We start from the raw sequence: 24178 nt of genomic DNA, 5'->3' as shown, positions 1-24178 counted from the left end.
ATTGGCTGAAGTACCTGTGCTCGTACACATTGGCTGCCAGGTCTGCGTGACAAAACCAACACACCCGCCCAACGGCCAATCAAAACCAGTCCAAAAACCAGTTCAGTACCAGAACTCAAATGTCTCTGCCAGACCAGGTGGTCTGGTCACGCACGATATGGAGTCAGTTTGATACGATTCAGATACAAACAGATCATTTAATTTAGATATGTATTTTTATTTAGAGATATTATTAATGTGGTTTACATTAGAAATAGGTTTAACTAATTAGTTACCGAAAAAATCGATCCGCAGCAACGTTTCAAAAACAGCCCAATTACACGGGAAAACCGCGGACCTGGCAACCCTGCTTTCTACGGCCCATGGTCCCATGGACACCAACACTGGTTCCTACCACTAGGGGCGCTGCAACAAGGAGTTCAGACCATATGAAGCATGTCAAAGGTCCAGACCAGTGTCCGGTGTTATAACGAGAGCTGCCTGACTGCCGGGAACTGCGTGCCCGTCGCGGGAACGCGCATATTTAAAGCCACTGGACATTGTACTGTTTTCTAAGGCAAAGTCATGGATGAATTATGTACCTTATAGTACATCCACGGGCAAAGTACGGCTTGACACCGTTGCTATATTCTTTGTCGGGTTAATCAGTGATGACGCGTTATTCAGATTCTATAGTTTATTAACTTTTTAGATTCAGTCACATTCTTGATACGCTTCATTTGAACATTTGTACTCTTTTCTGCTCTTGATCAATGTGTTTTTAAGCGGAGCATTTCAGACAATTAAAGAATAGACACACTGTCATATTCACTCATCGCATCAAAGTTAATAAGATAAAGTGCTGATTCCTCCCTCACTTTTATTTGATGTGTCCTTTCTGAGTGTAAGGGGTGAATGCACTGCTGATTATAGCTGTGACTGTCAAATAATGTTTTAGCTATTGGGTCATAATTAAATGTCTTAAATTCAAACTTTCGCATTTCTAAGAGACTGAACCTCCTAATGTTGTGAGTAGCCTATTTGTACTAGCTATGCCCCAAACAGCTGTGAGCATATGACCCTGGTTATATTCAATTTTAAGGAGAGCCTGAGTTCACACAGCTGAGACCTTCGCCTCAGTGTTTTGTGCAGATGTGTAAATGCCTCAATAACTACAAGCTGAGCAGCGCATGATGATACAAATCAACATTTTAATACCCTACAGCACTGACTTACTTGTGGGCTGCTGCTTGTTCATAACTCAGTGCTCTGAAACTTTAGATAAATCAATACCTAGCAGGGCGCTCAGAGGGTGCAGACCTCCACCACGGCCAAACAACATACTCCAGACATCAGAGAAAAATTTTAATTCATAGTAAATCCAGATGTGCCCGAAAATTGAATGAGTTGTTCCCTGGCCCATGTCCCCTCCCTCCACCAATTCTGGTGTAAATCGGTACATTCTTGTGTAATCCTGGTGACAAACAAACAGACACAGCTGAACACATATCCTCCTTGGCGGAGGTAACGATGCTTCACAACATGATTTATTAACAGGAGATATAATATTATCATTCACCACCTGTGAACTATTGTAATTGTAATGGGAAAAAGTTCTCAATGTTCCTTTTTTAATTAAGTTCAGATGTGCAGTAGGCCGAACAGAACAAACTCAGCCCTTTTAACAGGGGAAGGACAACTGATTCAACTTAGATGACTTTTAATATTTTCTTATTAGAGGAAATTATGAATCTCTTCTTCTCTTCCTCTTTATGGTCACTTCATTGTACTACAGAGGTATATCCATATTGTATGAACTGTATAGTTTCCTTGTGACATTTGTACAGAAATATTGTGCAATATATTTTTACCCAAATGTTTAACCAAAATGTAAGACCCTGGTATCTTTTAATGCTTCCACAAAGCTGCATAGTAGACTGAAACATTGTGTTTCTGCTTTAGGATCCTGGACGCTTCTCCACCACTGGGTGTAAGTATTTCACAGTATTCCCAAGTCAAAGGAAGCAGTAAACGCTTCAGTAAGTCTTTCAGAAGTTATTTTATGTCTTAATTTGGAGGAAGAAAATCTTCAGGTAAATTTTTTCAAACTGTCTTCAGAGCACCGAGCTGTGCACCACTGCAGATTTACCCTCTAAAGTATATTATTATTGGAATAATGATGAAATCAAACATTTGGTGTCACATTTTCTGTCACGAATGTCCTTGGTTCACACACTTCTGAATAATGTGTCTCTGCATTATTCCTGACCCAAAAACCCTGTTTCAGTATTACATCAAATTAACAAGCAAGGTGACACCTCGTGCAAGGTAGGCTTCATATAAAAGGAACACATTTAATAATCCTAATCAATGAGATGACCCCAGCCTGCCGCATACGTACAAGTAAATTAGCACAGGGAATAATCACATCCCACTGTGTGTTTTCAGAACTGAGAACATGGAAACAACTTCAACTTCTCTCCATTTATTAAAAATGTGTGTCACATCCTGGCTTCACTGCCACTTCTGGACCCATTTTGTTCTGCTTCAAACTATAATGTGTGCAGATGTTTAATGACTGTATAGTAGAAGGAAGCAGAGCTGCCAGCTTCTCCTCCCACACCACCATCTGCAGACTGTGTTGCAATGCTGCAGAACATGTTGTGTCTTGGTTAAAGGGGGAGCTGAGGCGCTCTTTGTGCAATCAGAAACACATCACTCTTTGTGCTGTTATACTGCCGTTTCTATACTGGTAGAGTTGTCACTTTCCCTACTAACAGATGGTCCCGTCTGAAGTAGCTGAGGCAGGTGAATAACCTACCTGAACACTTTCACCTTATGACTTATGGAAGGTAAGATGTTGCAGACGGATGAAGTAAAAAAAAAAAGGTGAAAAAAGGATCTGAGTCTCAGACTCTGTGGCCTCTTTAACAATGACAGTTTGGTGCATAATAGATCAAGTCAATTCTCTGATGTCAGATCTTTCACATTAACTATTCTCTCCTTGAACATACAGCAGCCACCGTTAAGTCTGTGCTGTCAGCCAAGAGAGAACACTGGCGATTCTCTGGGATTACTTTGGTTGAAGAGCTTTTCTATGAAGTTGGGCTGCAACTTTTTAGATTATCAGTTAATCTGATGATCATTTGTTTGTCATTTACTTCGTAGAATGGCAGAAAATGGTGAAAAGCACCCATTACAGTTTCCCAGAGCTCCACGTGACATCTGCAGATTGTTTGGTCCAAAATCCAAATATATCAAACATATATCAACAATGACATAGAATATAGAGAAGCAAATTCTCACAACATGAAACATTCAGTGTTGGATCAAATGATAATTTCCATAATTGATTAATCATTAGGTTTATGTAATGTAAGAAAAAAAATGTAATAAGTTAAATTCACAATTTCCCCAAGTTAACATATTCAAGTTACTAGTTTTGTCCAAAATGTATCAAAAACTAAAAGTATTTGGTTTCATCTTATGGAAGAATAGCATCAAATCCTTCCATTGAGAAGCTGGAACTAGGGACTTGTTGGTGTTTTTGCTTGAGAACTGATGTTAAATTGCAAATCACAACAATTACTGATTCATTTCTGATGATTGACTTATGGTTTTAAACTCTAAAAGCAAGAATCGAAATTGTTGATTCATCTTCTGTCGACCCTCCATTTGATCATAATCATTTCACCACTAGTCAAGGCGTTTACAGCCATTAATTCAACTTTGCATTGATAAAATTTTGGTTTTGTTTTCATATGAATGTTAATTTATCTAGAAAATGCTGTGAGATGCAGCTTCTCAAATGTGTAAGATGATAGCTTTTCATAATTGAAACCCACAATAATCACCTCTAACACCCCACTCATCAGACACCTGGACCCCCCCCCCCCCAAATCTGTTCCTGCTCAGAAAGAAGCAAAGAGAAGCACAACGAATAGAAACAAGTTAGCGAGACATGACACACTGGGGGAGGGAGGGGTGGTTTGTAAAATGCCTTTACAACACTGGACAAGCACAAAGACACACAAAGACACACAGTCCATATTAGGGGAAATGGTTTAATTTGGAGACAGAGGCAAAGAAACACACCACACATGAACAAACATTGACCAAAAAAGAACACAGAGTCTTTCGGCTACACACTCCGCTATGGGAAAAAACAGAAAACTCTACACAGGTAAAAAGCAAGGCTCAAACTAAACAGATAGTTAACTCTTTAACTAAGACAATTATCCACACAAGTTGCTGAAATCCTGATGACCATTAAACTATGTGGACAGCACAAATACTAACATGAAACTTACCACGATTTAGAGGATCCCAACCCCCCCGAAACTGAAACCGATTAACGAAGTGAGGAACATGTAGAGATCCAAGTAAAATCAAAATCAGGCATCTTTTAGAGACAAAAAAAAAAAAAAAATTGCTTGACGCCACCAAGAGGCCAAACTCGAGACCTAGTCAAGGCGAGGCCACATTGAGAGGCCAGACAATTTTTTTTCCAATATAGATTTTTTTTCTTTAATTTCCAATATAAAAAGCTTCACTGGTACAAAATACATATGAACAACCAGTTGTAGAAATTGGAAAGCCTGTGTATGTCATTTTTTTTTCTTTTTCAAATCCCACCCAGTTTCAAAAAAATTGATATTGACTGAACAGAAAAAAAACAAAAAAACTACTGTATGTATAATACAGATCACATCAAGATGCACCCACTTTGGCTTTCATCAAGACAAGACAAAACATCTATTAAATTATTGGTGGAACATGAACAGAGTCCTACCGATTATCAGACAAGAAAATAACACAAGATTTTTTTTCTCTCTCTTCTTTTGGATCAGGATAATATCTATAGAGATGCAAAGCTACCACACTGTCAAAAAATAGCACTTCAGAATATGAAAACAACAGAAGAAAGAAAGTGATTGTTAGAGCTTGAACGGTATTTGTGATGGAAGCCCCTGAAGTGAGTCAAGTTCTTGTTGGGACCGCTGTGGACTGTACATTGTGCTTTTTTTTTTTTTCTTTTTTTCTTTTTTTGAAATTCATTCACAGTAACACTTCAACATACACTGCATATCGCAACAGTCCTGCAATCATTTCAGTGTTTGACACACGACTTTATCACTTAAGGATCTTACTAGCATGGCTCCCAAGTCCTTTTTTTTTTCCTTCTTCTTTCTTTCCTTTCTTGAGTTTTAGCTTGTTTTGGATTTTATTAAACTCAAAAATTCCCTAACACATATGATCACCAAATATTTGTATCGCAAAGTCGCAAAGTGTTACAATACATGTGTTCACACTCACTAAGAAAGAGGTTTAACCTTCAAATGTATAGGGAAGTTTATTGTTTATCTACAATTTTTTAACCAACTGTTCAAATTGAGTACATCACAATACACATAACTCCAATAACCAATAACTCAACACACAGAGCGGGGGGAGGAGAAGGGGACATGAGCAGGTGACAAGAGCTTTCATGACACTGGCATAAATAGACAAAAAAGGCGAACTGCAGCAATCTCTAAACCAAGGCCTAATAAGGATGTGTAGGCAGTTTCTAGACGTATATATGGCACTTTGAATATTGTATTGCATTTGGATAGAAAAAACACACTGTAAAAAGCACATGCCCATATTAAAAAGTGAAATCAGTGGTACCTTGAAAATTTTGGGATTATAATCACACACAACATTCTGCAAAAGTGATTAGCTCCCACAATTGTGCTTAACGTTTCCTTACAAAACTACACTTTCCTCCAGCACTGTTTCAAATTTGGTACCTCTCTTTTACTTTTTTTTTTTTTTGGAATATTTATGTATTTTGAGAAAAGAAAAAAATCCAAACCAAAAAGGTCAAATGGTGACAATTGTGCATTTGTGTCGTAATCCTGTGTGAGTGTCTACTTTCACACACAAAAAAACCCCTGAGTTGACAACTCTTTAGCGCCATCAGGTACGCAGTTTTAGGGAACCCTTCTTTTGGGGGGGGGGGGGGGGTGAAGTGGTTGTTATTTTACCAGGGTTGTATCGACAACTTGTAGTACAACAGACAAAATACCACCCCGATAAAAACAAGTGTAAACTTTGTGCTGAAAAAATGGAATGTATTTGTAAACCAACACTATTGTGGTGGACTTGGTATTAATGTGCCGTGCATCGTGTCCGACTGAAACATGATACTGGAAGTCACTTAAAAGAACAATCAGCAAAACACAAAAATAAAAAGCAAGTGTGTGTGTGTGTGTGTCTATAAAACGTGCAGAGACCCACAGGTCGTGTGTTCTGTCCGAGTGATCTCTTCTTCAGGGGCTCCCACATTTGCAATCACAGAAAGTGTTGTGTCGCTGTGTGTGTGTGTGTGTGTGTGTGTGTGTGTGTGTGTGTGTGTGTGTGTGTGCGTGCGTGCGTGCGTGCGTGCGTGCGTGTATATATATATATATATATATAAAGAAAACTAGGTAATATTACAGGAAAGAGTGTTGTGTGAATTCAAAAACACTGAGTTTGACACATGGGCACTTTAACAACAAAACAAAACAAAAACATTGTCTGGCATCTGTATGATTAACAGACATTGTAAATCATCATCTTTCAATATGAGGCATCCAAACTAAACCAAAGTGAAACATCCATTAATTAAATTATTAATGAGAAATTCACAGAAAGTCAACAAGACGTACCGTGGAAATTGAACACTAAATTTTTCTTAAAGAAAAAAAAAAAAAAAAAAAAAAAAAAAAAAAAAAAAAAATTAGCCTTGATACTCAAAATGTGACCCTTAAAAAAAGTACTTTTTTCCCTAGAAGTTGAAATTACAATTAATGCAGAGGAATTTTTGACTTAAAGTGTTTTTAATCTACTAGAAATGACCCTCAAATGGTCACACTGATCAAAGTGATTTTAGTCCTCTTTAAAAATGTAATACACCGAAGACCCCCCCGCCCCCGCCCCCCCGACACAGATGACATTACAACATAATCTACAAAAAACCCATCGTTTTGCCTGGGTTCTGTTAGTTAAACTTCTATAGATTCAATGGTATAAAATATAGGTAATCTAAGTGTGCATTTAAACCACAGATTGTCTATTTGTGAATCAGTTCTAAAAAAGTTGACTCATGTAGGTAGTCATTTCTCTAAACAGAGCAAATGTACCTTTTATTGTGCCATCAATAGTTCAAAAAAAAAGAAAAAAAAAAGAAAAAAAGCAAATACACTGGATATTTTTGTAAATGAAAACAAAATATATTTTTAAATAGCCTTGGTGTAAATCTTCACACTGCCCGCAAAATGTAGAGATCATTACAGAGCACTGAGAGGGGGTTTACTGGTCAGACTTTCAAAAGTGTTGGAAAGTGGTCTGAAGCATGGTTTTTTTTAAGAAGCCAACATATTGCTAATGGCACCAAATAGCACAGCTGTGTGCCAATCCCTGTATTCAACTTTCAAGTGAACTTTACTGAGAGAGGTAAAAAGAAAGCAACATAAAAAACAAAAAACTAAATTAAAAATAAGAAATCCCACAGGTTTTTTTGTTTCTTTTTTTAAAACATTCGCAAAACAAAAAAGGTCTCTTAAATGAATTCAACGTAAGTAAGTTTTCACATTGATTTGCTTGACCTCTCTCCCACCTGTCACATTTCTATACAGAAAAAACAAAAACAAAAATTAATATACATGCAGAAAAATCAGGTTGAGCTAAGGTCAAGGGTCAGTGGGTGGCCAGGTATTGGTCAGGCGAGCTTAGAGAGACATCACAGACAATGGTGGGATGATGAGGCCAGGAGTTTGGCTTGGCTTTCAACATCATGAAGACATGCTAGGCTAATGATGAGCAAACAGGCATGGAGATTTGTTCTAAAAAAGGAACAAAAACACGAAAGGAAGAGAGAGAGAGGAGACAAAGAGGAGAGAAGAGAAAGTTAGGGGCACAGCACAAGAATCGTTTAGCCATGAGGCACAAAAACCAACAAAAACAATGCCAATCACCACATACAGTAAGGACAGTGCGGTAAACATTTCCCCCCCATCTCTCCCGACACACAAAAACAATGCACAGATTTAAGGAAGTGACACCACCAGGACATATGGCAGAGACTCCAACATGCACAAACTGTATACTTGGCACCCAAAGAGATCCATCTAGAGCCAGTCCCTTGTGGGAGACTTGGAGGATGGATGGAATGACTGGAAGAGGTTGTTAATAGAGAAAGAGAGAGGTAGCCTAGCTCAACATGGCTTAGATAATGATACGACAGAGAGGGGGGAGAAAGAGTGAGAGACAGATAGGGGGAACGAAGATTGAAAAATTTAGAGTGCAAAGGATTTTCACATTAAGAATGACAAACGAGACAGACTACACGTAAAAAGCCAAACAAGTTGAAGCTCTGGGCTCGGGGGTCTACGTGGTCTGGCTTCTGCCCTTCAACACAACAACTGATCCTTAGTCAACCTGTCTAACTTGACCTGAAGGCAATGAAATGGCATGGAAACACACCTGATGCTCTCCACTAAATACAGTGACACAAAATACCTCCAGCGAACACTGACTCCAGTGATAGTCATAAATAATCATATACATTAAAATATTTAATCCGACTCAAATTACATGAGAAAACCGCAGGAATGAAATACAGTAAAATGTGGAACGAACATCGCAACCATCTTTTAGGAATAGGGTAAGTCTCCCTCCTGTGGTGGGCTCCTTTCCCCCTGCCCCACTGAGTCTCTGCTGTGGTGACCTTGGCTGGAGGGTGAACTTACCCTAGCAGTGCTAGCATTAGAGCTGGGAAGGGGGGAAGGCCCCGGGGCTAGGATCAGTAGGGTTTGCTGTCGTTCTTGGAACGCTTCAGCTGAACCTTCAGCCTCTTCATTCCAATCTGGAAACCGTTCATGGCCTGGATGGCAGCTTGCGCAGACACAGGATTGTCATAGCTGACGAACCCTGACAACAACAAGGTGGAGGACATATGTTACATACATGTAAAGAACATAATGCTAAGCTTAAATAAACAAAGCCATGCATGAAACTACTGTTTTATGAAGTCTGGATAACCACCAGAGACAATATGTGGTACCTGAACTTTGTTTTTTCTGTCTGACCGCCACAAATGATCAGAGCTCTTCACCCCATTGATTTCTGTTTAATGTGTCTTCATAACCAGGCAGTGCCCAGACTCAAGTTATGGTGATGTTGCCTTAACAGTGTTGTGTACAACACAACATAACAAAATTAATAGATTTTCTCTGGAAATACGAAGCAAACCACCATTGCAATGAACACTATAGCTTGGGACCAGAAACCAATAGACAACTGAAAATTGGGTTTGTGTTAAGTTGCTCTTTAACAACATTTCAGCATCATTTTGTGTTGCATAATTTCTGTTACACGGTGCCAAATTCAAGACAAGGAGCTCCTGGTCTGTGTAAGTCTCATGACAAGCTCAATGATTAGAAAAGACAAACAGCACAAGGGATGGCTAGTTATGTCATTCATGAAGTAATAATACCAAAGATTCAGTCGTTACAGTTTCTCTTATGTGTTATGTTATTTGTTATTTGTTCAGATCAGTTGAAATGTTCCACTGAATTTACATTAAATACATTCGAAAAAATAAATATTACTTATTTAAAACAGCAATGAAAACAATAAATGAATCACCAGTCAGTTAAAGTACAGACATCAAGATAATAAGCCATATAAACAGTATTTCTGTGTCGTGTTGACACAATCAATTCTGTCAACATACCCGTCTTTACATAACACTTGAGCAGTACTCAATGAGTGGTATACTTTAAAGCATTAAAGCTTCATTGAAAAGATGAAACCAATGAATGTAATGTAAAGATTAAATTGTTTGTTTAGCACTGTTAGAGATGAAATGCCTCAAACTGAGCATGTTAATGAAGACAAAAGACTTTTGATTTGGTTTGAAAACAGAGTTTTTACTGTTTTCAGCTGAATGGGAAAGTTTCACTGCGCTCACCTTTAATCTAAATTTAACACATGGCCACACAGGCTTTTTTCGTTCACATAACTAGTTTGGAGGCCAGCTGTGGTCCAACCAGCAGTTTAAACAAGGGTAATGTGTTACTTTATGGAAAAACCATATTAGACACACAGCACAGTATTTGTTTATGATGTAAAACATGTCTGGAGGGGATCTTTTTTACATTAAATAACATTAGCAGTGCTGTGTGACTGTCACACTTTGCATACACTACTACGTCATCTGCCACTAAGAAATGCTGCAAAGAAAAACATGTGCACAGCTCTTCTTTGCACTACATCAATACTGCCTCAGCATTATTCAAAATGGAGGCCAGTAAAAATCCCCAAAATTTATAGTGGCACCATGACAACCTAATATGGTATATCACTTATAATGAGCATTCAGAGACCAGCAGCGCCAACACACTTACCAAAGCACTTGCTCAGATTGGTCTGTTTGTCAATGAAGACTTTGGCAGAGACCACATTTCCAAAAGGCATGAACATCTGCAGAAGATCTTGATCCCCAAACTCCTGTGGCAGGTGGTAGATAAACAGGTTGGCGCCCTCTGGCCCTACTCCATTTGGTAAGAAAATCAGACACTCAAGTTAGACAGAAGTTAAAATAAAATATGTTCATGGAATGATGAAAACGGACTGAAACAAAGGGAGAATTAACATGCGAGTGTGTTGGTGCGTGCTGAGGATCTGCTCACCTTCCTTCTGGCTGCCAGCAATGCTTTGCTGCAGGAGAGACTGGCCGTAGAGGGAGGGCAGGGCGGAGGCTGTGTACTGCTGCATCCCTGAGTAGGCCTGGGTCAGAGCGTCCATGGAGCTGGCTGCTGACCCATTAGCCATGGAGGCTCCCAGACCTCCATTCATGGCCCCCATACCTGTAAAACACAATCAAACTGATGCATTATAGACACTCACACACATAACTCAAACATTTTGAGCAAGTTGTAAAATGTCTGTGGCAAGTACTTAAACTGCAGTAGATGATTTTGACCACTAGGTGGCAGAAAGACAAACTCAGATTAGCCCTTGGATTGTCATGTTGTTAAAATTTAAGGTGGGGACACACCCTAATGACTGTTGGGCTGATGATGAGTATTAAGCCTTGACAACTGATCTGGCCAAGTTTCACCGGGTCAGTTCCAATCTGGATGAGTTAGTGTTCAGTCGGCAGACAAACAAACAGTGTGTGGTATGTAAAGATTATAACCTTCAGTCTCTGCCAGTCGTTCTGACTCAGATTTTTTTTTTTGTTTAATATTTGTGACTGACATCTGTGACCATGGATGTCACTTGCGTGTCACCTGTGTGTCACCTGAAGAGGATTACTGGCAAATAAACAAAAAGAAGAGGCAGAATGGCGACCAAAAAGGTTTACGGTGTAAAAGTGCACTTTGACAAGTGAAACAGAGTTTCTTACCCAAACCTAGTTTTTTTTTTCCTTTTTTAAACATTTCAGCACAAACTCTCCATATAAACAGCAGCTGGTTCCCCTCCATTTTGGTTTAGGTCCCAGAACATGCAACAACTGTGTTCTCACAGATTCTGAGGTCATCTACCACCAGAGCTCCGGTCGTCTCGTTTCATTTACTCAGTTTAAGGTTGATGTCAGTTGTAGGTGGAAAAAATCTTAATGTGTGGTTTGTCCAGTCTGGTTAGGTTTCAAGTAGTTCTCAGGTTTGTCCCAAGCTTAACATGTCACTGGGTATTCAGACCAACAGCAGCCTTGTGTTAAAACAATGCAAAGGGCTGCTGGTGAGGGCAGTGAGAAACTGAAAGGCCAGGAAGGACTCTATGTGATGCTTTATCAGTTACTACTTACACATCCAGCAGAGACGGAAATCTTGCTCTTAATCTTACTTACTGTAGCTTTACAGTTAGGTGTGTGTTATATGTTTAGGTGCCATTTTGTAGTTTTCAAATCAAGCTAGTAGAAAGGAGATTCTCACCACTGACGCTGCTGGTGAGAGCGTTAAGGTTGTTGAGGCCCATAGAGGTCCCAGTGAGACCCTGCAGGGTGCCCAGAGAAGCCAAGGTGTTCATGGCAGCACCGGCACTGGACCCTGCTGTTGAACCAGCTGTTGAGAGACAATCAATCAATCAACCAACCAATAAATAAATATACGAAATATGCGTTGCCACAGGACTGACGTGCTCATGTTCAAAACACCTCATATCACTTTAGATGTCTGCCATCTTTGCCACAAATTGTTATGGTTATGAGGGGATAACAGCATTGAGGGGGCAGTTAAAAATCTGTCTCTTAACAAGGAGAGGTCATTATCGCAGCTGCAATATGCTAAACTCAGATGGAGCCAATGTATATTTACACAGACTAAAAGGGAAATTGGGGGTCTCATAAAATTTTATATGTTGGTGATTAACTTCCATAAAAATCAATGAAGAATGGCTGACGACCACAAATGGCAGATGAGGGACGTTTGCAGAGCAGTTGGTAGGAACCATCACAGCAGCAGGAGCACTGACTTGTGGATATTTATGCTTCAACGGGTGAGGAATTTTTATTTAGACTTATATTTAAATGTGAAGTTAAAAACCAGGAAAATAGACACAGGTTATTTACCAATTACAAACAAGGTCAAAAACTCAGCGAGCAAAACGGATGCATACACTAATCTAACTGAACTAAAACAACCGTTCATCAACAGGGTTTGATTCTTGGGTGTTTAATACTCTATGTACAGCACACACACTACAAATTCAGCATATGTTAGTGTTCAATTACCTGGACTGGCCAGAGCTCCCAGGGCTCCACTGTTTGTAGACAGGGCATTGGTGGAAGTGGGGCTGCCAGAACTCTGAGCTGCAGCCGCAGCAGCAGCTAATGTGGCCAAGTTCTGCAGCTGAAGGGGATTCACACCTACAGAGAGAACACAGAAACAGAGGTGATTATCAAAGACTTCCAAATTTGTGTTCATGTTTTTGCAGAGAAACGCCTTTCCAAATAGTCTTATAAGGAACCAACTGCAGAATATATCTTTACAGTTGAAGATGGGATGTGCTTCTATGGCTGTGTCGTCAATTAAAAACTTCTCTCAGCTTTCTCTATCAAAGTTCCTTTTCAATCACAGGGAAGGGTTGTACTAGAAATAAAACTTTATCAATCCCAATCAAACAATACAGTATTAGTTTTAGGGTTAGACATGAAATTACACCTCAACATACCAAACCAGCCCCATTATAGTGATAAAGCAGCATGGTGTGTGCTTTAAACAGGGAACTTTGTTCTTCACAGATATATTGCTTTTTAATTTGCCAAGTGAAATTAAATTAATGTGCCGAGTGTTTATCTTTAAACGGGCCTACCCAGACCTGGAATAGCAGCACTGATTATTAATGTGCCACTGATCTGAAAGAGTAATGTGATTTACAGTACTTAAAACCATGTGGGCGTAGAGCACTGAGTCACAAAGTTGGTGACATGAAAATATCCGGCTTGTTCATGTAGAGGGGATAGCTTAAGAACAGTGGTCTCGACATCTGAAAGGATGAACTCACCTCCTAGCCTCTGAATACCGTTGAAATTGCCTTGGTTACTGGTAGATGTGGCCTGCTGGAGCAGCTGTTGACAAAGAAGAGAAAGACCGAAATCAGTAATCAATCGGGGAATGCACAATTTGGTCTTGATTACCAGTATAATTGCATTGTTTTTTCCACTGAATTTCAGAACAAGACTGACGAGTCTGAGTTGCCATTGTACAAAAGATGTGTATCAGGGAAAAGACAAAAAATGGATATTACAATCTTGACTTTAGCACATTCGAATATATAATGTTCCTCTGTTTATCTGATTATTGAGAAAGTGAGTTTATTGGTGATAATCACTTTAAGTGCAGCAACAACTGAGATCTGTACAGAGCTTTCATATGTAAACAGTGTCTGGTTTAACAAAATATCAAAAAATGACAGATGTTGTAGCAATCACAAACATGACATCTGTTTCCACCTGTACGTAATATTTGGATTGATGGCATAGCAACTCATCAGTTTTTAAAGTGGAAGCAATAATCAAACAACCTGTTTTCCTGCCAGAAACAAACACCTCAGCTGCTCATGTTATGAACATGTTTAAGTCACATGTTTACTGGCTCCAATTCAAAATAGGCACATGTGAGTCACATGCCTGTGTCCTTCAGCCAGAACACAAACTGAGTGAGACAAGATGTTCCTATTCTGAGCCAAAGAAATCAGTTCATTGCTCAGGTCTGAATTCTCTGTGGTATTTCAAATTATAGCTTTTTTTTTTTTATTTGCACTCTGCTCCATTACACTGTTTGGGTGTTAGGCCTGAAATAAGCCAGTTTAGTTACATTTCTTTAAAGGTCTGAGGCCTGGTTGTGTATAATATAAAGAAAATGGGTGATGAATTCCCAGTCAATGTCACAGTTTATTGAACAGTAAACAAAAAAGAGGATCACTTGATAATGATTCAATGCAGCACACCTGAGAAACATCCCTACTGTGATCTGTTCATACATGAATCTAAACACCTCACAATATAGCAACCAGTACACCACCACAACTACATCTGACTCTGCACAGATTTACTACAAACCTCACAAATATTGTATATATTACATGTCTGATGTGTTGCCTAATAAGTGTTTTATATTTTCGGATAGTTCTTTTTTTTGTTTTTAACCTTGACAGTACGTTAGTCCAATGAGAAGTCAACATAAGGCTTAACTAGAAGCGAAACCTGTGCCATATGATAGTGCATGACTATTTGTGCAGCTCAGCAGGGTAGCATGTCAACACTTACAGCCAGGTACTGCGGTGTGAGGGTCCCCAGGCCAGCCAGGTTTCCCCAGGTGGAGGCGCTGTTGAGCTGCTGGATCTGCTGTACTAGCTGCTGCTGCAGGCGCCGCTGCTCCTTATCTCTCTGTGTGTCGGCAAACTTCACCACCAAAGGTGAGGAACAGCCCTGCAGCAGCGAAGAGGTAAGAGATGTTAGACCGGTTCAGAAACACACATAAGAACCTACAGTGTATTCGCCAATGCAAGGACACAGTCATTGCAAGGAATTTAAAAAAAAAAAAAAGAAAAAAAAAAAAAGGGGGGGGGCTATCGTCTATGCCTCAAGACAATTTTATGCCTGTTGCATTCATATCAAAGCTAACACAGAAGACATCTGCCATGCATAGCTGAGCCAGGCCACATTCCAAAAGGGGCACAGGACAATGCTGCAGACATTGAATCTTTTTAGCACTGAATCGAGTCCACAGACAAGCAGACAACAGATGGAGACAACACTTAAAAAAAAGACATTCAAACGAAGATATGTCAGCAGACATTAACAAGAAAAATGCATTACAATACACACAATCTCGCAAACAGACAGTCACATACTGTTCAGACAGACGCATGGACACGAGGCATGCGATGCAAAAGTATTTTGAGTTGAGAGCCAGACAGGGACCAGACTGGACAGGGAAAATGGCTTCTGCACCAGCAGCACCTCCCATGGCAGCTGAAAAATTGGGGAGGTTATAATATTGGGGGGGTGGGGGGGTATAGGTGGCACCACCACTGGGGCTTGTGTTTAATCTGGTAGGAGGAGTGTTATGTTTGGTCAGGCTCCTAATTAGACTTGGTCTGATGCTTCACTGGGGAGCCTCTGACCTGCTAGCTGTCAAATTACTGCTGCTCCACTTCCACAAAGACTCTACTGGCTACACAAGGACATGGACCCAGTTTTTGAAGAAATCTAATAGGTTAGCTGCTCCAGTCTGGAGTAATTCCTTGTTAACCTCTATTTGATTGTGGGACTATTTTCTCTGTGGTCCAAAGTATAGATTGATTATGGTAGAATGTGAAGGCTAGGCCCCTAAATATTATCAGAATCAATAGATGAGATCCATTTAGTCCAGCCCAAAATTAGAGATGACAGCAATTTTCATTGTGTCCTGTCATGTCCGTTTAACTCTGGATTCAGCAGCTATGTGTGAGGCAATGCTTCAAGTTTTATTCAATTATTTTGCAGACAACAATGTAATTTTGTAATTAGCAAGAGTGGTTTTGGAAATGACTCATACTCTGATGAATGGACGCCATCTGCTTGGACAGGCCCGTCATATTTCCAACACAAGGGGGCAGCAGAATGTAAGAAGGGGAGGGGGGAGGGGGAAGGGGGGTGAGAAATAGGTGCTAAGGGGTACAGTACCTCCATAGTCTGAGAGTGATGCATGGTTTTGATTGCATTCTGTGCCATTGCCCTGGTAGCAAATGTGACAAACGCACAGCCTGTAGGGGGGGAACAATAGGAGAGAGGGGGGGAGGGGGGGGACAAGAAGAAACAAAACAAGACAAAAGGTTTGGACAACTCGTTATGAACCCCAAAAAACACATTACAGTACAGAGAATGGCAACTCCCAAGCACACAGAACCACCCTCACTGGTTAGCACACGGAGAAAGAACACAACAAGGAGAACAGTAACACGTGTCACATGAGCACAGTGATCGACGGATTAAATAGCCACCCAAAGAGGCTTGACTATGTGGTGTCATGGTGGAACAGTCAATGTGATTATATACACATAAAATGCACAAATACAAACACACCGAAAGGATTTGATTTGCTGAAATATGTAAGATCTGCAAAAACATCAGAGGGTCATATGGTCCATTCCAAATTGTGGCTGCACTGCGTACAATTATGAGAAAAGAGCAGAAATTCTGGCTAACTGTCTCTGCTATGAGGTTTTATCATGTATACGTCAACATGAGAGCCCTGTGCCGCCTACTATCTGAGGCTTTATGCAGCAGAGAGCTATGTAGGAGATGCGACGACAGGCTAATTCCAGCCTTTGTAGAGTGTGATGAAGGAGGCGGTAAAGGAGGAGCTGAGCCGAGCTGAGCCATCCGCCAGCTGAGCCCACGAACACCAGCAGCCAGCGGTTGCCAAGGCAACGGGCCATTGTGCCGGACAGCGAGTGCAGCGGCCCTTCACTGTGAGATGTGGAGGCTGAGTGTCACAGTGACAGGAGGATAGACTATGGGCATGGAATGGGTGCCACTGGAGGTGAATAGCACTTGATTTGGGGGTGGAGGGGGACGAAATGAAGAAGCAGGGAGGGGCCTGTATAAATACTTTGTGAGAATATGTACTCGGCGACACTGAAGGTGGCCGCTGCAAGGCCAAGAACACAGTGCCTACACCTACCTCTGCTCTGACCATCTGGTCCCCGGAGAATTCGGCACTCTTCGATCTGTCCGAAAGACGAGAACATCATTCTGACCTCGTTCTCGCCATATTTCTTTGACACCATTCCGACAAAGAGTTTTCTGTCTTCAACCGCTGCAGAAGGATGAAAAGAGAACAGCCATTCGGTTAAACCCAAACAATTATGGAGCTATGAAAGAAGCAGTTACATCAGGCAGTAAATCTTGCACCTCTATTTTTCTTGTTCAACCTTTCTCCTTGCTGCCACATTTTCTGCCTCTCACTCAAGGTGCCAGCTTCTTCTACAAATCTCTGCAACTTGCAGCTTTGTTTTCCTCAGTGTCTACTTCTCTAGACAGAGGCCTATATCTTCCATTTGTGCTCTCCTGCAGATCCTCTGTACCTGGTCTTCTCTTCTCTCCTTGGTGTCTTTTGAAGCTCTTAATCCTCCTAGCCCCTGACACTATATAGAATTTATGTATTGCCGCACATTCCCTGAGCTAAGTCCTTCTCAGGCCTTCATTTTGGCATTAAATAGAGACAACAAAGCCCCTGTCCCCCATTTTTAAAACCTCAAACCCCATTTATCTTGGCTAAATTTTTCCTCAATAGACTTCATCTCTGTATCCTACCATCCTCTGGCTGGTGTCACACTGCATTTCAGATGAATCCACTTACCACTTGTTTTCTCACTGTCAGCGGGTTTCATCTGGATAGGATGATGCATCTGGGGAAAAAAAAAAAAAAAAAAAAAAAAAAAAAAAAAAGGGGGTAGAGAAATGGTTAACACCGCGTCTGTCACCCCCCACCCCCATCTTCAAACATTTCTCTCTGCTTCTTGTTTTGTTCTTTCACTCTAAGACCATCATCCCACACCACTGCCAGAATCAGGAGGAAGTGTCTATGAGTTAATGGCAGGGATCAAATTCCCCACTATCCAATTTCACTTCTCACTGAAGTGAAGACTCGTGATTGAACTTATCGATTCTCCCTGTCAACATCCCTTATCTTCTTTTGAACAGTTATACAGAGATGGGTTTTTCAGAATTTGATATAATACTTTCTTAACCCTCTATACAACACCATATTACATACACATACAAGGTGTGGCAAATCTGTGCTGTGAAAAATCTCATCTGAGTCAACTTCACGTCTCTGAACACGTCGCCATTTCTCAAGCTGTGTTCATTTATGTGAGAAAGTGGATGCAGAACAACTGCTCATTTCTCTGTCATTTCAAGCCATTTAACGAACACTATTGTCCAAGGCGATGCACAGAACTTCAAGTGAATATATTTTTAGCACATTTACCTGTCATGTGACGTGAAAGAAGAAATAAATCTAGCTGCGAGATGCCTGAGCAGATTGTACATATGAAAAGCGATGGGTTTGTTTTTGACGAGCACTATAGAGAAGCGGACAGATGGCCTGCTCAGTATGGGTACTGGCTAGCGTCACTGACCAAGGAGAGCAAGGCACAGAAGGGAGAGAGAACAGGGAAACAAGCTTTTCCACTGTCACGCAAACCAAACTCAGTCACCTGCAGTCAATGCCAGTAACAGTATGACCAGGAGAGCTGAGCTGTTGGACCACACTTTATTTGAAATGTCTGGCTGATTGATAGTCCTCCAGTGAAGAGCGCCAGGCCTGTATACTCAGCCTGCTACACTCATTTATCAACCTGGTTCAATATTTACCTGTAACCTCACTGACAGTGGCTCCTTTTCCAATAGACTGAGCTATTGATTTAATCGACAGCTAGAGTTGTTTGGTATAGATTTAATTGATTGGAAGGAAAGTAATTTAGAATGGTGTATAGGCTGGGCAGATTTGTAGAGGTTTAACAAGCAACTGCACTTATTCCAGTTGACTGGGCTTTAATCTCACTATATAAATCAGGTGAGGAATTAAGAGACCACACTCTCACCAGGCTCCATTGTTAAAGAGACTTCAACTCGCCTAGTTTTATACCTCTAACTTAGGGAAATAAAAATGCAGATGTGCATCAATGATTCATGAAGACAAGCATTAATAATTTGTTCCACTTTGTGGCGATCGGATCCTGTGCCTCAGTGAATAACCTGCTGCCTGGTCAGGCATACTTTACCTGATACCTGGGCGGGTGTGTGTGTGTGTTGGGTCATCTTATCAATTCAGTGTGTTGAGGCTGAGGGAGTCCTTGGTGTGGTGTTCGTGCATAGTGGGGGTTGAGATATTTCTCAGGCCAGACAGGCGTTCAGTGAGCTGAGAGCTCATTATCGGCCAGCACACAGCTCACAGCCTGCACCAGGGATGTAGAGGGGCTCAAGCAGCTAAAAGCAGTCCATACTGTGCTTACTCACCCCACTTAAGGTCTTTATGTTGTGCAGTGCATTCTGGGCCTCCAGTGCAGCTTTTCTTGTATAAAAAGTTACAAAACAGCATCCTGCAGAGTGGAAAACAGGGACAAACAATGGGCGGGGAAGAGGGGGGAGACAGACAGTATTAGAACAACGCATACAGACAGTAAATACCACCAATACTGCGGAGTAAAGAAGCTCTCAACACATCACGTTAGAAACATGTGACAGGATATTCTTAGCACCAACTGTTAGATGGTGCACACAGCTCATGTAGGAGCTTGCAGCGAGGACAGTGGAGTAATGAGATAGTTGAAGGCTGTTGTGTGACATGATCATAGAGATGACGACAGGGTTAGATACCGATGCACAGTCCACAGGTCAACACGACTTGGGCAAGCCAGGGCACAGTACCAACAACCATCAACACATCAGAGAGAGTGGTGGCGCATTGCATAAGAATCCGATCACACTCAAACACACATACAGGAGGCACAACAACACCACAAAGAGACAAGAGAGAGCAGGAGTGAGAGCAAGGAAGAGGAATCACAGGAGAAGAGAGGTGGTGGGGGAGGGGGATGAAGAAAAGAAGAGCGGGGGAGGAAAAAATAAAAAAAAGCCTCTCATCCTTCCGTCCCAGCAGACCGCCAGTGGCGTTCCAGCCTGTCAGTTTCACTGGGCTGGGGAAGTGGAGCACTGCAGCGTCTCTGACCTACATAGTGTGTATTATGCTGTTACTGGAGCTCCCAGGCCGCGGGGAGGGCTGTTGAACTCTAATATGCATCGAGCTGCTCTCTTCTCTCTCACAACCAGCTGAGTTCTCTCTTTCTCTGCTGCTTAGCCCTGCCTCCGATTTACTGGAGCTAAATAAACCATCCAGAGAGGCGTGATAGTTATCAGATGATTTTTTCATGACCTGCAGTAGACGTGACCTAAAAACAGCTGCAATCTGATGGTTCCTCCATAGGTCCGTGGCAAAGTAAACAATCAAAATGGAAGTGGGATTACAGCAATTTCAACGAATAAATCAAACAAAAGAAAGATTGATGACATAAGAAAGGGAAGAAGGGTGTATTATCTGCCATGCAAATAAACGTGAGCCTGACAGCATCAGGCCGTCATGCTTAGATGAAACTGCCCCCCACTTCTCCCAGTAGGAGTATGATGACTGGGAAAGAAGGACGGCAGTCAAATTGATGGGCGTGGGGGTGCCGCAGCAACAAATTCCCCTCTCACAGACTGGGTGAGCGAAAGACGGCTGTGATCAGGCCAGATTATCTATTGGAATACATTAACATTGCATTAACATGTCAATAGGCCATCACAGCTGACACTCCGCATAGAACAGGGGAGGGCTCTGCTTAAAAAAAAAAAAAAAAAGAAAAAAAAAGAAAAAAAAGGGGGCTTTGAACTCTTCAGCCTCCCACTGAACTGCACAGTGTTGGCTGTATATTTATATACACACACGACACATAATAAGGACCCTGGAGATTTCAGATCCGGTAAACCATTGAACACACTCAGGATTATTTGGTGATGATGAGGTGTGAGTACATTTTTGTTAAAAAGCCTGATCATGCGGATTCGAGTGGTGTGCTGGTGACAGGGTGCACTGCAGTTATGACACTGACACACTAAAGGATCTTTTTGACTGAGTAACCCCCCCCCCCCAAGAGCTCAATGTCTCTAAATGTCGTAATACAGTGATTAACATATTCAGGAAATCATTGTGGAGGGGAAGGCCTAAATATGTGCTGACAGGGCAATACTGCCAACTCCCTTCTATGGAAAGGAGCCGACATTTTGTCCAAAAAGTTTCTAGATTTGTCACGAGGTGCTTTTTTGAAAAAAGTTGCTAGAGGGGTCCAAACTGCCGTTAATGTAGCAACAAACATCATTTTGAGAGAGCAACAGTCAATGCAGAAATGCCAACATTTGGCCGGCTGACCAATGATGCAACTTCAGCACTTGTTAGTCAGCGAAAGACATTTGCATTTATAGGACTGGCCCCGCAGTTGCAGTCTAGCCAAAAAGCAGTCCCTTGACTGAGACTGAGATTTTGGAATGTGACGAGACAACACAGACTCATCTTGTTGCTTTTGGTAAATTACTTCTATGCAACTGATGTTTGCATGGATACTAGGAAGGAGAGGGGAAGGGAAACTGAATGCCAGAAAGGCAGGTGATTCTAAAGCAGTGGCATTGCTGTAGTATTTTAAGCCTGTCTCACTTATGAAAGGCAAAAAATAAGGATAAACTTTGTTCAGTGGGTAAAATCACTGATTCACCAAGCTGAACAAGCAGTCAGCCGACGAGCTCTCTTAGACTGTCTACACCAACAATTTTACAGACCCAATCAGAGGAACAGGGGCTGATAAGGGTCAAATAGTGGCGGTGGTTCTGGACACACCTCACAACATTATGAGTTGGCCAGAGACCTTCAATGACAGCCAGGCAGCTTGGTATGTCAGGATCGTGAAACCACTGTCCAGCATCAAACATGGTACCACCACATTAAAACCCAAGAGTGGATTAGTGCCTTTAGCCATAGTGAGTCATCCAACCATCAAGGGATTGAAATTTGGGTGGTGGTGTAAACCCAGGACAGTTACATAAGGGAAACTGTCGTTTACTTTATTCACCTGCAGTTAGTTACGGAAGACTGAGCACTTCCAGTGGCAGCTCTCTGCAGACAGCAGGCTTCCACTTCACAGTCTCCTCTAATTGCAACCTAAAGTGAATCGCTCATCTCGAGCACCATACCTAAGTGAGCGCATCGATGGATGTCTTAATGGAAAATTTCAGTTGAGCAACACTTCCTTCATACAATGCAGCTTTTAAACCAGTAAAGCAAAGTAAAAAGGAAAAAAAAATTCTATAAAGAAGGGTTATAAATTTTTTTTTTTTTTTTTTTAAACCCGGCTGCAAAAGACAATTGAATCATCTCATCTGTAGGCACAAATATAGGTGCACTGTGTGTACAGACGAGCAATGCTGTGCAACTCCTAAGGGGACTGTGCTGAAATGTGATGGTAGATGATGTGGCACTGTGCTTTTATACTCTGACCATACCTTTGCTCTGAGGGGGATTCTGGGTGCGATCACGGAGGATGTTGATCTGGTGCACAGCTCCAAAGGGCTCAAAAAGCTCTTTTAGTTCCGTTTCTGACCAGGAGCGCGGGATCTGTCCCACAAACATCTTGATGGAGTCTGGGTCCGGCTGGTCCAAATGCTCCAGCGACCCATTCATCTTGCTGCCGTTGCTAAGAGAAACAAGCAGAAAAACAAGAAGAACTTAGTATACAAGGGTCTATACAAAATTAATTTCTTAAGTTTGAATCCATGGTCTTGCATTAAATTCACAAAGACTAAAGACTAAATTCAACAATGAAGCACCAAGAATTACAGGATGACAGAACACTTCAATATCAAAAGCAATGTGACAATCCTTTGAAATGCTTGCCCAATATCTAAACTAAACTGGAGGTTAGCAGCAGGCTAAAAAACAACTTATTGATATTATTTCTGTCACTTTGGTAGAAAGTGTATTAAGTGTGTGGACACACACTCTGTGAGCACAACTACCAATATGCAACCAATATTTCTTTGTTGAATGAAACAAAAGAATCAATGAAATTAAACCACAGGAATGCAGTGTTCTTGACAGCTTACAGACAAGTGCTGCATTGCATCATGTTTTTTTTTTTGTGGTGCATCAGTTTTTGTCAAGCTTATGTTAAAATCTAATGTAAGCTTTAGAGTCACACAGTTAGCCTTGGGCACATCTGTTCTAGGGGAAGTAGTCGACAAGCTACGACAAGATATTCTTCCATTTCAGGTCACAATAATGATGCAACAAATGTTTCTAGCAGATCTGATAAATGTACACTATATATTGTTTTTGCCATACACCCTCAAATAATTTGTTAGTGATGTACTGCTCCAAATTATTTTAAGAAAGATTTGCAATCTATTTGTCTTAATGAAAATAAAATATCCAGTTGTGGAGGGCAGTTTGACAGCCATTATAAACATATTATTTGTGGTAATTATTTGTGCAGTAGACAGTAAAAGTAGTAACAATATTTTGGATTTTAGCAATAGACCCAGTTAAAAAAAGAATATAATTTAATGAACAATGGATTTTAACAACCACAAAAATAGTTTGACATTATCCTTTTTAAATCCAAATACTTCCTGGTGCACCTGTTTTCACCAATCACTTTTGAAGGAGTCAAATGCTTTAAAGAGCACTACATCCTGAGCAGTGTGGCTATTTAATGTTTACACCAAAGTAGATGCTGAAACACTATGTTGCTTATAATACTGGATGATGTAAACATTCTGAATTGCACAGTCAACTACTTAAGAACAACAATCTGAGCGACTGGGGGTAGTAGAGCAATGATGGCCATGAGTGAAATAATAAATCATGTCATTTTCCTTTGTGGCAAGCCTTTGGGAGAGAGAATCAATACCAGTGTACTTACAACTACGGCACCTTTGTCTCACTCACACAAAATCAAGCACACAAACATTTTCTGATGGCAGTAGAGACTCTGGAATAAGGCCTCAACAACAGCCATCCATGGGTACTGAGGGATAGAGATCACGTTAAGCATAAAGCATCACTCCCAATACACGCTTCGGTATTGT

At 41.0% G+C, this 24178-nt stretch overlaps 1 protein-coding gene across 7 annotated transcripts in view; it reads right to left on the bottom strand.

Moving 5' to 3' along the window:
- Positions 1–4023: 4023 nt before the first annotated feature.
- LOC130175948 (CUGBP Elav-like family member 2) overlaps positions 4024–24178 on the bottom strand; it is a 30749-nt gene continuing 10594 nt past the window's right edge. For 4 of the 7 annotated variants that reach the window (XM_056386666.1, XM_056386670.1, XM_056386672.1 and 1 more), the window contains exons 2-14: positions 22595–22785; positions 19523–19605; positions 17859–17907; positions 17181–17315; positions 16181–16260; positions 14780–14941; positions 13516–13579; positions 12743–12877; positions 11946–12074; positions 10698–10874; positions 10413–10559; positions 8754–8934; positions 4024–7847 (exon numbers count right to left, since the gene is read on the bottom strand). In XM_056386666.1, coding sequence (XP_056242641.1) covers positions 8807–8934; positions 10413–10559; positions 10698–10874; positions 11946–12074; positions 12743–12877; positions 13516–13579; positions 14780–14941; positions 16181–16260; positions 17181–17315; positions 17859–17907; positions 19523–19605; positions 22595–22785 — 1480 coding nt within the window. In that variant the 3' untranslated portion in view covers positions 4024–7847; positions 8754–8806. Of the gene's footprint in view, positions 8935–10412; positions 10560–10697; positions 10875–11945; positions 12075–12742; positions 12878–13515; positions 13580–14779; positions 14942–16180; positions 16261–17180; positions 17316–17858; positions 17908–19522; positions 19606–22594; positions 22786–24178 lie in introns of all 7 variants that reach the window. The other 3 variants (XM_056386668.1, XM_056386671.1, XM_056386667.1) reach the window with 2 other exon arrangements.

The sequence above is a fragment of the Seriola aureovittata genome, chromosome 10, assembly GCF_021018895.1.
Source record: "Seriola aureovittata isolate HTS-2021-v1 ecotype China chromosome 10, ASM2101889v1, whole genome shotgun sequence".
Taxonomy (NCBI): Eukaryota; Metazoa; Chordata; class Actinopteri; order Carangiformes; family Carangidae; genus Seriola; species Seriola aureovittata.
The sequence above is the reverse complement of the archived record's forward strand: the minus strand, read 5'-3'. Positions and strand labels throughout refer to the sequence as shown.